General features: G+C 36.3%; 1 protein-coding gene across 12 annotated transcripts in view; it reads right to left on the bottom strand.

Moving 5' to 3' along the window:
* The window catches only part of HMCN1 (hemicentin 1), a 532,161-nt gene that overhangs the window by 98,473 nt on the left and 420,685 nt on the right, over positions 1–13,003 (bottom strand). For all 12 annotated transcript variants that reach the window (XR_013529004.1, XR_013529005.1, XR_013529007.1 and 9 more), the window contains 5 exons: positions 10,419–10,569; positions 8,698–8,892; positions 7,094–7,207; positions 3,890–4,077; positions 2,360–2,456 (listed from right to left, as the gene is read on the bottom strand). Coding sequence is in view for 8 of the 12 variants with exons in the window: in XM_035280045.3 (XP_035135936.3) it covers positions 2,360–2,456; positions 3,890–4,077; positions 7,094–7,207; positions 8,698–8,892; positions 10,419–10,569 (745 nt within the window). In the remaining 4 variants the exon portion in view is untranslated. The remainder of the gene's footprint in view (positions 1–2,359; positions 2,457–3,889; positions 4,078–7,093; positions 7,208–8,697; positions 8,893–10,418; positions 10,570–13,003) is intronic.

Below are 13,003 nucleotides of genomic sequence, written 5' to 3'. Positions count from 1 at the left end.
GTACCTTGATCTTGGACTTTCCTGCCACCAGAACTTTGAGAAAATAAATTCCTGTTTCTTAAGCTGCACAGTCTCTGCTCTTGTTAAAGCAGCTGGAGAAGACCAAGACAGAGGCCATGATGTTTTTGAGGAGAGCATGAAGGTTTAAGAGAATCACTATAGTGTAGAGAGAAAACGATGAGTCACAGGCAGCATGGAGGGCTCAGTTCAAGCTGGTACTATGAATTTATAATGACATCAGTGTTCCTGACTTCAAGATTTCCTTCAGCCACACTGAGCCACCTAAGTGCAGGTAGAGTACAGATGTGGAATTTAGTGAGAAGCAGAAGCAGCTAAGTATAAAACTTAGGCAATCAGGCCGCCTGCATTAAAATCCTGGTGCGGCATTTGCAAGCTGTGTAACTTTGAGCATGTTAGTTAATCTCACTGAGCCTCGCCTTTTTCAGCTTCAAGAAAGGCATAAAATGGAGCAAGCACATATGGTTATTGAGATAATGAAGTGGAGTAACATATATAAGACACTTGGCACAACACTTGGTAGGTTTCAAGTAGTTTTTTGTCCTTGTTATATGCAGGTTTGAGCTTTTACTGAGCATCAGTGATAAGAAGACATGGGCTAAGTAATTAAAATGCTGTTCCATAAAAATCAAGCTGGCTATGAAAGAAAGTGAAAAGAGCTAAAATCTGAGATGCCAACAGGCTGAAGGTTAGAGGACAAAAGAGAGAAGTGTAGTTAGAGAGGGAGATAACAAATGGTATTGTTTTAAGTGAAAATAATTTATACTATTTCCCCTCAAAGGAATTTTCCAATATTTAAATAATGAGTCCTGATTACAGTCAGGAGCTCAGGATTGTAAGCGGTGAAACAAGAAGCACATTCCTCAACTCCAATCCTTAGTGGTAAAACATTAATGATTACTATTACTTCCTCACAAGTCACGGTCCCACTTCAGGTGCTTCTACTGCACGTTGCAAAGAGGCAACGATTGCGCAGAAAATATAATAAACATGCAGAAAACACTTATTCAGCAACTATCACAACTATAGACACCATTGTAGGTTTACAGAGACCAAGGTAAGTAAGAGATGGCCATCTGCCTAGAGCACTTACAATAAAGTTATGGGTTAGAGGCAAAGATACAGATATATAAAGATAATACAGGGCAACATATGGAACTACTACAATTGGGGTATTTACAAGATGCTTTTTGTCACAGGGAAGGAAAAATGAATTTTGCCTTGAGCAATCAATCAGGAAAACTAATCAGTATTTTATTTTCCAGTATTTACTCTACTGCACTTTACAGATTAGAATGTGCTTTCACAATGATTATGTTTGTTTAATTCATTCTTCCTGAGAATTCATAACACATGTGTTCCTGCTCTGGTCAGGTTTATCCACTCAAAACACTTCAAAGATACTTATTACGCATCTACAGTGTGTTACTCATTGTGCTAAGTACTGGGATTAAAAAGATAAGAGAATTTCAAATATCTGTTACACAAACACCAAATATTGCTAGATACCAATTCTCCCTTCATATAATGCCAACGAAGTTTATCATGATACATAAAAGTCCTTTTGAAGGCAGAAATTCTCCTTGACATTCCAAATTTCAGTTATTTCTGAAATGAGCTAGAATTTCAGGCGTGTATTCCTATGGAAGGGAGATCTTCTGTAATGATTGTTCACCATCTCCAATTTGATTTTCTGGAAGCATCAGCATCTCACAAAATAAAACTACTCTTTTGCAGTAGATGCTCAACTACTTTTTTTTTTAGCAAAAAAAAAAATGGTATTTATGGAGTGTCTAGCATGTATTTAAAAGAGTTTGATGAATAAATTAGGTGTGCTGCTATGTGTAGCATGTATTTAAAAGTTTTATGAATGAATCAGGTGGTTTTAAAGGAATTATTTAACTCCACAAAATGACTTTTTCTTCTCGAGTATATTAGGTACTAGAGGACATAGCTCAACATGAATTCTGCACTTAAGGACAGAAACCAGTTCCAGTCAGGACTACTGATAGATTTTTATGAGTAGAAGACCCATATTTGCTTCTAACTTTATAAACTTGTAATCACTGACATTTTAAATTCTGATTTTCCTTTCAAATATGCAGGAGTAATTATTTTCTTTTGAGGGACTGAAGTAATAAAAAACTGTCTTCCTGGAAGTTTTATACTTTATCAATCCTACTGGCCATAGTGGAAAGAAAGAAGAGAGGGGATTGAATGAGTCCAGGTTCCTCACATTGCTTAAATTAAAAAGTACAAAATAAGCCTACATAATCTAAAACAGAATTTTTCTGCTTTTTCAAGCATACCCTAACAGATGGTTTTGGAACTGAGCTCTTACCATGAACATTGAGGTTAAAATATTTTTTGGCACTCCCAGCTGTGTTCTCAGCAAGACACACATACCTGCCGATGTCTATCATTTGAGTATTCAGAATCTAAAGGAAAAATGAAGAAATTCCAGCTGAAATTTTGAATAAGGCAACTTGTCATATTTGTCTTTTTTTTTTTACAATAATATATATTCTTTCAGATAGACATGAAAAATGTTGTACATACTAGTGCTGATACTAGGTGTTACTTATTTACTAAGGTTTCTAATCAGGAAAGGTAATTCTATATATATTTGTGGTATACTGACTTGAAAACATGTCCCAGATTATTCTCTCATTTCCTTCTCTCTGCCTCTGGCACTGTGACGTTAACACCCCTCCAATCAGGAAGTATAATTTGTGTTGGTCTTGGGACTCGCTTTGGTCAACAGAATGTGATGGAAGTGACTGTCATTTCAAAACCGAGGCCTGTTCACTTTCGCTCACTCTTTTGGAACCCTGCCACCACCATGTGAGGAAGCCAGGGTTAGTCTGCTGGAAGGGTGGAGATTATGTGGGGCGGAATCAGCACAGTTATTACAACTGAGGCCCCAGATATGTGTGCGAGCCCAGCCAAGACCACATCCAGAAGAATATCTAGCAAACCAGCAGGCTTGTGAGCTAAATCCATGCTTATTGTTTCAAGTCACTAAGTTTTGGATGGTTTGTTGTATGCAGCTCACATAACAGTTAAGTTTTCCTCATTTTGTTACATAGAAATTTCTATCCATCTATATATCTTTTGGACTTGGACACAGAACCATGGAAGTATTTTGGTAGAGGCTGTATGACTGTCACATAGAAATAGTCACAATATTTAGAAGATACTTTGAAAATCTAAGGTTATTTATAGGTAATAAACCTCATTCTTTTTAAAATAAGAAACTCCATGAGGTATGTCCTATGTTGGATACACTGATGGTTATGCTTAGATTGAGCCAATAGAATATTATTTATTTTGCTCAAGAAGTAATTATCAAGTTGTATCCTAACAAAAGAACTTGTGTTATTTCTACAAGTGCCTTTCTTTCAGGATATGTGAAAAGAATACAGACACACCATTGGTAAACAACAATCCGGGATATGTATGTGATTTTCATAATTTTTATTATTATTGACTGGCAATATACAAATTTAAAACTATAGGGAAATTTCCACCATTTAGAATTTTACCACCAGAAATATGTAATGGAAAGGATTCTAATAATGATTCATTTATAATATGATTTTTATCACAAAGGCCATATTGTGGTCAATTGAGGGGGAGTGTGTCTGTGTGTGTGTGTGTGTAGAACATTTCTGCAAAAATCCACATAAAACTATTAACAGTGTTAACAGAATGAGGAGGAAGAGTTTTATTTTATATACCTTTGATCATTGGTTATTTTTACAAATATAATGATTACAAGCTAATAAAAATTATTGTTAAAGGTCAAAAAAGACAATTATTACAAAATACAAAGTGAAGTAGCTCTTTTAAAATTAGATCTTTAATTTACCTGCAGAATTCTTCCATTAGATAGAAATTTATGATGGTCATCTGCTAGCACAGGTTGTCCATCTTTCTGCCAGGAATTCCTTGGTGCTGGGCTGCCGCTGGATAAACACTCCATCAGTGCACTCTTGTTCACCAGCACGGTAACCTCTTCAGGGAGATCACTATTTGCTCCCTTGATAACTGGTGGCACTAACAAAGGATTGCAACAAAGGGATAACAATGGGCAATAGTCTTCTCTAAACTATTCTAAATTTCTGACAGCTTTAAAAAATTTGAGATAGTAATAGAGCAGCAAAACTTGAAGGAGAAACCATGATCCCAAGGTAGTATTTTACACTAATAAATTAGGGTGGTGAAAACAGTATTTGAATTTGGCTTTATTTTCTTCCCTTTCTTCACTTAGGCTAAACTAATCCCTCAGATAGTATCATTCCCATTTAGCCCAATCTCAATTCCCCAATGATCTTTTAATTCTTTCTCAACCCCTTCCAATACGCCTTCTGGGTTTTCAAGCATACATATAAACATCTGTATAAACAGATACTGAAGTCCATATGGTTATCCAGAGAATGCAGATAAATTACATCTTTTAAAGTGTATTTGAAATGTTCGGATTTGGCCTCATTTATAAGCGCATTGCCTGGGCGATTCCAAGTGTGTTTCCCAGCCTCAGCGCCAGTGGTATCAGCATCAACATCACCTGGGAGCCTGGTTAGAAATGCAAATTCTTGGGCCACAACCAACTTCAATAGGCATCTCCAAGGAGGGGCCAATAAATCTGTGTCTTAACGAGCTCTCCAGGTGATCTTTACGTATGCTAAAGTTTGAGAAGTCCCACTCTAGATTTTTCTACATGTGTTCATTTTTGTTTAAAATAATACTATAGAATCCAGTTACACATTAGTTATGAAGATCATATATTACCCAAAGAATTTTAAAAATGACAATGTTAAGTGAACTAGGGACACATGTTGGCTAATTTGGTAAATGTAGAAATTGATTTTTAAAATAATCATTTTTGTTTTGAAAGCTTGGTTATTTTCCCCCCACTTTTAAAATATACCGTATCTGCAGCAATCTGTAAAGACTGCAAGTTTGATGTAGATGCAATCTTGTGGTATCTGGGCTTCCAACAACTAAACTGAAAGTCTGTAAAGAAAATATTTTATGCCACAAAGCATATAATAGAATTTCAGTGTTATTTTGAATGCATACTTTCACATTCAAAGCTACATGACTGATTTTACTATACTTCCGATAATATAAAATGTATACTTTGAACTGCAGATTGATAAATAATACACTTGGAATTTTAGATTAAAAAATCACTACCCAACATCAAGAAATCGAATCAAGAGCTGAAGCATTAGGAGGTGCTAGGAAGTGCACTACGGGTTCAGCCGTTGACATGCAGAGGCCCCCACCTCAGCTCTGCACTTGACCTGCTCCTCCAGCTGCCACACCCGACCAGTTGGGTTACACCACTTAGAATTGTTCTCAGTGCCCCGCCCCCACACCTAGGAGATGAGCGGCAGACTTGAAACAGCCCTAACTCAGCATGTGGGGCCAGTTAATTTTTCTTGCTTTGTCCCACCTTCTAACTTTAAAATCTCCAATTTGCTTGCTAACTTCCTAATTGAAAATAGCAGCCTGAGGCACGAACATCTACCCTTGACCATCCAGTCCTATAGTTCCATTTCAATTTCACTGAATCACAGTCTTTCCCCACCTATATTATCAAATCCTTCTACTCACCCTAAATGAAACTCTTTCCAAGTTTAGGTCTGTAAGGTGCATGGATGTGTGTTGGTCAAGGAATAAGCTGAGGCAGACATCCAGGCCTGCATGACTCAGCGGGATTGGTGTGCAGGCACACACCTCCACTTATTATATAACCTGCCTGTGTAAGTTCATACTTGGCTGTGAGCCACTATTGTCTGCAGAAGGTATAACTACCCTGCTGACACTGTGCATGGGGCTCAGTTGGGCATGGTATGTCTTGACATGGCTTGCATACACCTAGAGAGAAACACTACTAAGGGAAAGCCAGTTTCCTTGAAGGTGGGCAGGGGGAAGCCAGGAACCGGCTTGTCCCCAGAGATTAAGTGTTAACTTACTAACACTGTAAGGCATAGCTGGCCTTGCAGGCCTGCCATACAGCTAAGCATGGGAGCCAGATGCTGAGAGGAGCCGCAGAGTCAGAGCAAACAGCCAAGATAAAGGCGGACAGCGTGAGAGAGCCAGTGTGAGAGAGCTGCTAGGTACAACTGCATTTGACCTGCCTCAGCGTCCCCCAACCCCCACTGGGAGTGTTCCCTCCACTATCTGCCCATTCACTCTCTCCTTTCAGACCTCAGCTGGGGCTGGAACCTGACCCCAAGCAGGATGTATGCTGTAGCTGAGAACTTGACAAGATTACATTAAGCCAGGTGGTCAAAGATATTCCTTCACTGTCCTTGACGATGTCAGCACTGATTTTTAATTGTCTTCTCTCTTTTCCTTGTAACTATCTCATGAACTTTAAAATCTATATTAACTGTAATGTCACTTATCTTTTCCCTTAAAGGTACAATACTTCTTCAGATCTCTGTTCATGAATTCAGATGGTGATCTGGTTCAAGGATGGACATAGGAGCTAGACTTTATCAATTAGAACATTGCAACCCCTTGCTCTCTGTGATTGGTTCCAGATGGATACGTGATTCACACTTGGCCAATTAAAACCATGGAAATTCAATTCTAGGACTTCAATTGTAAATACTAGGAGAAAAAAACTTTCATTTCAATGTGGAACTAGGAGGATGCAAGCCTAGAACTGCTAGAGGCCACCTTGCTATCCAAGGGGATTCCCCTACCTGAGAGCCATTAATAAAGAAAAGCAGAGTCGAGAGAGGTGAAGTCCGGTTGACCTCTTTTGCACCACAGAAGTCAGACATGACTGTAGCCAGCTCTATTTTGAGACTTTTTGGATTCATAAGTCAATGAATTCTTTTTTTGTTTAAGTCAGTTTGTTTCTTAATACTTCAAGGGTCCTGACTTATGTGCTGTCAATTTGTAGATGATAATTACCTCCTTGGGAGAACTATCCGCTTCTGATTATCTTTATAGTCTCAAAAGTGCTTAGTGTAACATCTTGCAAACATTAGTTCCTCAAAAATACTTTTCAGTAAAAGAACAAACAATAAACAAAAGAAAACAAACTCACAGAGTACACGAACGTCATAGTGCAGGGAATCTTCTCCAGCCTCATTCACAGCCACACATGTGTATCTCCCAGCATCTTCCACTTTAGCCCGAGGAATCTGCAACACTCGCCCTCCTACAAATAATATCCCACTATGTTTACTCCTCTAATCTTAAAGTGAACACAGCCATAAACAGAGATATAAATTTTCAGGTCTAATGACTGCCTTACATTTTCCTGCAAGGTTCCTATTTCATTGAATGGTTCAGTTGTCATTCCAGATACCACTTTTATAACAAACACTGCATGATTAAAAAGTGACCCAACATATGAATCGGATCTCCTGAGAAATGAATAGCTCATGTAGATTTTCCTAGAAGGGGGACTGCTACACTATGTGCTTCATCGTGTTTCCTAAGGAATCTTACTCTGTAGTGACTTCTTGCTTTTACAGTTTTGAGCACTTTTAATAGATGTTTACAACATTGGCTCTAAGTACTTGTTTGAGAAAGCAACATCCAAGGATGTAAAAGCATAAAGTGTACTATTATACATATGTTCTTATGAGGATAGTGTATTTTTAAACTTGTCATGTAGATGTACTTTCAAATTTAGAGAAAAGTTGCAATAAGTAAAGATTTTTACTCATGCTCACTAATGATTTATATTTCACTCCCGTTGCTTCCTCTCTCTCTGTCATATGTATATAATCTTTTTCTGCACCATTCGAGAATAAGATGGAGACATGGTGTCCTTTCACCCCTAAAATATTCATAAATCCATATTTCATAACAACAAGGACAATCCTTTATATAACCACATTACAATGATTAAAAACAGAAAATTTAAAATCAAAACAAAACTACGAATCCACAGTCCATGTTCAAATTTCATTATTATAATGAAATGTTTTCATTATAATGTTGTTGCAATAATGTTTTTTATAGCCATTTTCCCCAAACCCAGACCTAATTTAGGATCACATATTAGAGTTGCCATGTTTACTTAGTCTCTTTTCATTTTTGTAGATATTCTTTTATTTAATTGGGGTCAAATTTACATTCAGTTACTTAATGTGGTGATCTTCAGTGTACAATTTGATGAATTTTGACAAGCCCTGTATATTCGAATGCTTGTTAAAATTAAATAGAAGCCTTGAAAATAATATTCCATAACAATTTAAATATCTTTTCTATCAATAAACCAGGTAATGACTTAAATATTTGAAATGAAATGAATAATCTTTCCTATTTATAAGTGCATTTAATAAATGTAGTAATGATCTGTAAATATATATTAGCATTTATGTTAATAATATATATAAACCAAACTGAGGATATTATTGCATTAATAGAGAAATGGAAGCACAAGGAAGCCAAAGAACTTTGTTATGTTGATAGAGTAAAGCTGTAGAAGATCTGAAAATATACTAAACTATTCTCTCCTATTGTCTAATTGTCAACCAAGACACTTCTAGATTGAAGCTACCTGGATGCCAGCAGCATTCAGTAGCCTACCTGACAGTTTAATTACTTGGCCAAAGACCCAACCAATTCGTCTAATAAATGAGAGGAAACACATTTGGCAGATAGTCAGCTTTTCACCCTGTTGGTAGCAATCTTTACCTGGCAAAATCAATACTTTATCACTGGAGGTCAGAGGGTGGCCATCTTTGTACCATGTCAGCGTAGGAGGGGGAGCAGCATTTGTCTCACAGTAAAGAGAAATGGGATTGTTGATGATCACATCTTTGGCTTCACCACTCCTGCCGGTATCTAGCATGTTTCCTATTTCCCAGAGTTTCTGAAAACTTGGAGGAACTATGGAGGAAAGGCATTACATTCTGGTCACATATGAATGCTAGTGTCAATCCCTTAAACAAAGATCTTGGCTGTGTTTTCACAAGATTGTAAATGCAATAAATTAGACAATGTGAAAATAATTTCAAGTACTTACACAACTACCAACTCTAGCCCTTAGCCAAAAAAGTAGTAGACAGAAGTCAGAGCTGGTTCTCATGAGGAGGAACAAGAAATATGAGGCTCAGAACGCTGCGCTCATGCTTTGCTCTCCCTGTTAAAGGGTTCTGGCACTTAGACAACAAAGGGGCTCACTCTCAGGAAGGAGCATTGCTAAATAATACACAGCAGGAAAGACTAATTTTGAGAAGTCATTAAAAAATACTGGCTTAATTGAGAGCATTTCACAGTGGTTTGGCTTACTAAGAAGGCTAAAGAAATTATGCAATCAGGATTAAAAATTCCATTAACAAAAATAGTAGGACATTTTCATACTTTTCTGGGGACAAGTATGAACATTTTGGAAGGAAATTTGCCTGCACATCAAAAGCATTAAAAGAGTGCAAAACATAAAGTTTATCACAGAGAAAAGCACATACCATTTAACTTAGAATTTCCACTTCTAGCAAATTATGAAAAATCAAAGATGTACAAAAGGTTTAGGTATTAAGATGTTCAGTGTCACATTATTTATGAGTGGTGAAAGCTTAGAAACAACTCAGACATTCAATAGTAGGAGTCTGGTCAAATAAATATATTTTAGGTATTTAACTGGTGAAACACAATTATTAAAGATCATGTGAAATAGCAACATCAATAGTAACAATAAACAATTATAGCAAGTATCATTTCTCAACCGTTTTGCTAGGAGCTTTATATACTTTTATCTCATTTAGTATTCATTGCAATTATACAACAGTCATGTTAAAAATGAGGAAACAGTCTTAAAATTTAGGTTACTACCAAGTCACAAAGCTTTTAGGAGCCGTAATTATTCAGTTCCAAGTCTTTTTTGTTTTGTTGTTTGCTTGTTTTTATTTTTACATTTATTTACTTATTTATTGCAACTTTTATTTTATGTTCATGAGGTACATGTGCTGGTTTGTTACATGGGTAAACTGCATGTTGTGGGGGTTTGCTGTACACATTATTTCATCACCCAGGTAATATGCCCAGTAGCGGACAGGTAGTTTTCATTACTCTGAATTCTGTACTGTACTACTTTTCTGCCTTCCACCTAAATGCTACTTTTAAAACTTCATTATATAGAGTTAAGGAAATGCTAATGTAACAGAGAAATCTACACTGTGACCCCAACTTTGTAAATGAAACATACATTTTAAAATATCAGAAGGAAACACATAAAAATAACAGTCAATCCTGAATGATGGGATTATTTCCTTCTTCAATTCTCAAGTCTACATTTTCAATCGTGAATTTATATTATTGTCAATAGGAAAAAAACAGTTAAATAAGCCAAATCTTTTTTCTGTTACTTTGAAAAATCATGTAAATTACATTATATACAACAAGGATACTAGTATTACCTTGTATATTCACATCAAAATCCAACTCATCTTCACCTGCAATGTTAGATGCTACACAAGTATATCGTCCGGTGTCTGATATTTGAGCCTCCTTTATTTGAAGTGTGTGTCCATTCGCAGCAATATTAACGTGATCATCAGATTTAAGGGGCTGTGATTCAATTATAACAATGTTAACATTAAGTGCTATATTTGTGAGTCCTCTAAGAGGCTATACAGTTTATAGCTTTTGTGATTTTTTTTAAATAAATGAAAATAAAATTGTATGCAAAACATTCAGGATAATAGTTTAATCCAATTAACTGATTTACCATTAATTTTGACTAAATTTTTATTTATTGAAAATTTCAGCTGTTATAGTCTACATTTGTACCAGGTATTTGTGCATTATGCCTTTATTCAGTTTTTATAATAAAAATGTGTTCTTAGTTACCATATTTATTCATGTTGGGAAATTTTTTTCAGCTGATCTCATGTAATATTTAAAAAGCATGTCTTTTATAATTTTAAGGAAAATGTTAAAATTTCTTTATGAAAGATTGACATTAGTAAACTCTGATTTGATCTAAATTATTTTTATTCATTCTGAAATATTACTTTATAAATAAAAAATTTAAGCTAAAATATTTATATTATGATGTTTTATTGAAATTATTAAAGTAGGAAACCTAACTTACATATATTTGTATTATGATGTTTTGTTGATGACATTACCTACAGTTAACAGAATATTTCCCATCTTCTCAACATTTTCAGTTATACTAAATTCCCCCTCATTCATTAAAAATTTTAGCTCCAGGCTCACTGTCATTCCTTCTAAGGATATTCTTCTCATAACTTGGTAATTTCAACACCCACATAGATAATCATCCAATACTGTGTTCTCTTAGCTCCTTGATCTCCCTCCTTTTATTTTCTTGTCCCCTACCCTTTCTCAGCCACTAAATAGGAGAGTCATACCTAGACCTTATAATTACCGATAACTGAACTCCTTCATAATCTCAGTTTCAAGCTGTAATTTGCTGACTACCACTTCCTCATTTTCTATTATTACTAATTTTCTCTAAGTTTTTTTTATGCCATGGGGCCTCCACAATCCACTGACCTTGCAATCCTTTGACTGCCTTTCAATCTCCTCCTGACCTCTATTCCCTTCTTACCCAGAGAAGGTCTGTCATGATAATCGTTCCTAGTATAAACCCTGAACTCCCTTGCTTCCTCTCCCTTTGTTTTACTCCCCTGGCAAAATCCTAACTGGTTAAAATCAGTCTCTGCTCATTCTGAGAATCTGCTGGTCTACTCAAGGACATCCCTCCAGCGACGGGATGTCTTCCCTCCCCAATATCATCACTAACTTATTTCTTTCCACTGGATGATTTCAACCTAAAAGAGCAAAACCAGAAACTTCTCTTGCTGCAGCCCACCTCCTCATTTTCCACTGCCCTTTGTAGCCAAATGATTTAAAAATGTTTTCTATGCTTGTGTTCTCTAATTACTTTCCTTCCATCATTTCTTGATATGTTCCAATCAGACTTTCACTTTCTCGATCAAAAATTCTTTGTCAAGGTCACCAACGACATTCATGTTGCTACATTTGTTGGCAAATTCTAACTACTTATTTTACCTGATGAGTATCATTTAACACAGTTTAACATGTCCTCATTTTGAAATATCATTCTCACTTACCTCTTGGGACACTATGCTCCCTGCTCCCCACCTTTTAAATATAGGAGCACCCTGGGGCTTAATCCTTAAGCCTCTTCACTTTCTACATATTCTCACTTATCTTGGACTCATCTTTGATCTCCTTCCTCCACACCCCACACATCCTGCTACCACCTTGGTCCAAGTAACCACCATCTCTCTTTTGGTGGAGATGCAATTTCAATAGCCATTGCAATAACTTCATAATTGGACCTTTCCTTTATTTTCCAAATACAGAAAGAAATGCAATCTGTTTAAAATCCTAAGTCACTGTCATATCATTCTTGTGTTCAAAATTTCCCAGCTGGCTTTCCATCAGAATAAAGGCCAGCTGGTGCACAGGGTGGTATGATCTGACTCTCCATTAGTCTTCTGCTCACATCTTCTGTTCCAATCACTGTGCTTCAGCCCAAATGCCTCAAGGCCTTTGCCCTTGCTGTGCTCTCTACTTTGAAATATTTTCCCTCTATTATTTTATGTCTGCTTCCTTCACTTTCTTTGGGTTTCTGCTTAAATGTCACCTTATCAGTGAGGTCTTCTCTATTTAAGAGATTACACTCTCCACACTTGGTTTCTTTCTTTCATACTGAGTTTTCTCCGTGATACCTGCCCCTCCTGATACATGATATGTCTTGTTAATTTGTTTAGTTTTTGCCTTCCTAAACTTCACATAAGCGGAGAATCGTGCCTGTTTCTTTCGTAGCTGTATCCCCTGCATCTAAAACAGTGTCTGACAAACAGTAGATGCCCAGCAAATAATTCAGAATGCAATTAATCTATTCACATTATATTACTTATGTAAAAGTAGCATCATTTAAATTTTCTATGCTAAATGAAAACTGGAGAGTATTCATAAACAAAAGTCAAGATTCTATCAAAAC

This window comes from Callithrix jacchus, chromosome 18, assembly GCF_049354715.1.
Source record: "Callithrix jacchus isolate 240 chromosome 18, calJac240_pri, whole genome shotgun sequence".
Lineage (NCBI taxonomy): Eukaryota > Metazoa > Chordata > Mammalia > Primates > Cebidae > Callithrix > Callithrix jacchus.
Note: the sequence above shows the minus strand (reverse complement) of the source record. Positions and strands in the feature narration are given on the sequence as shown.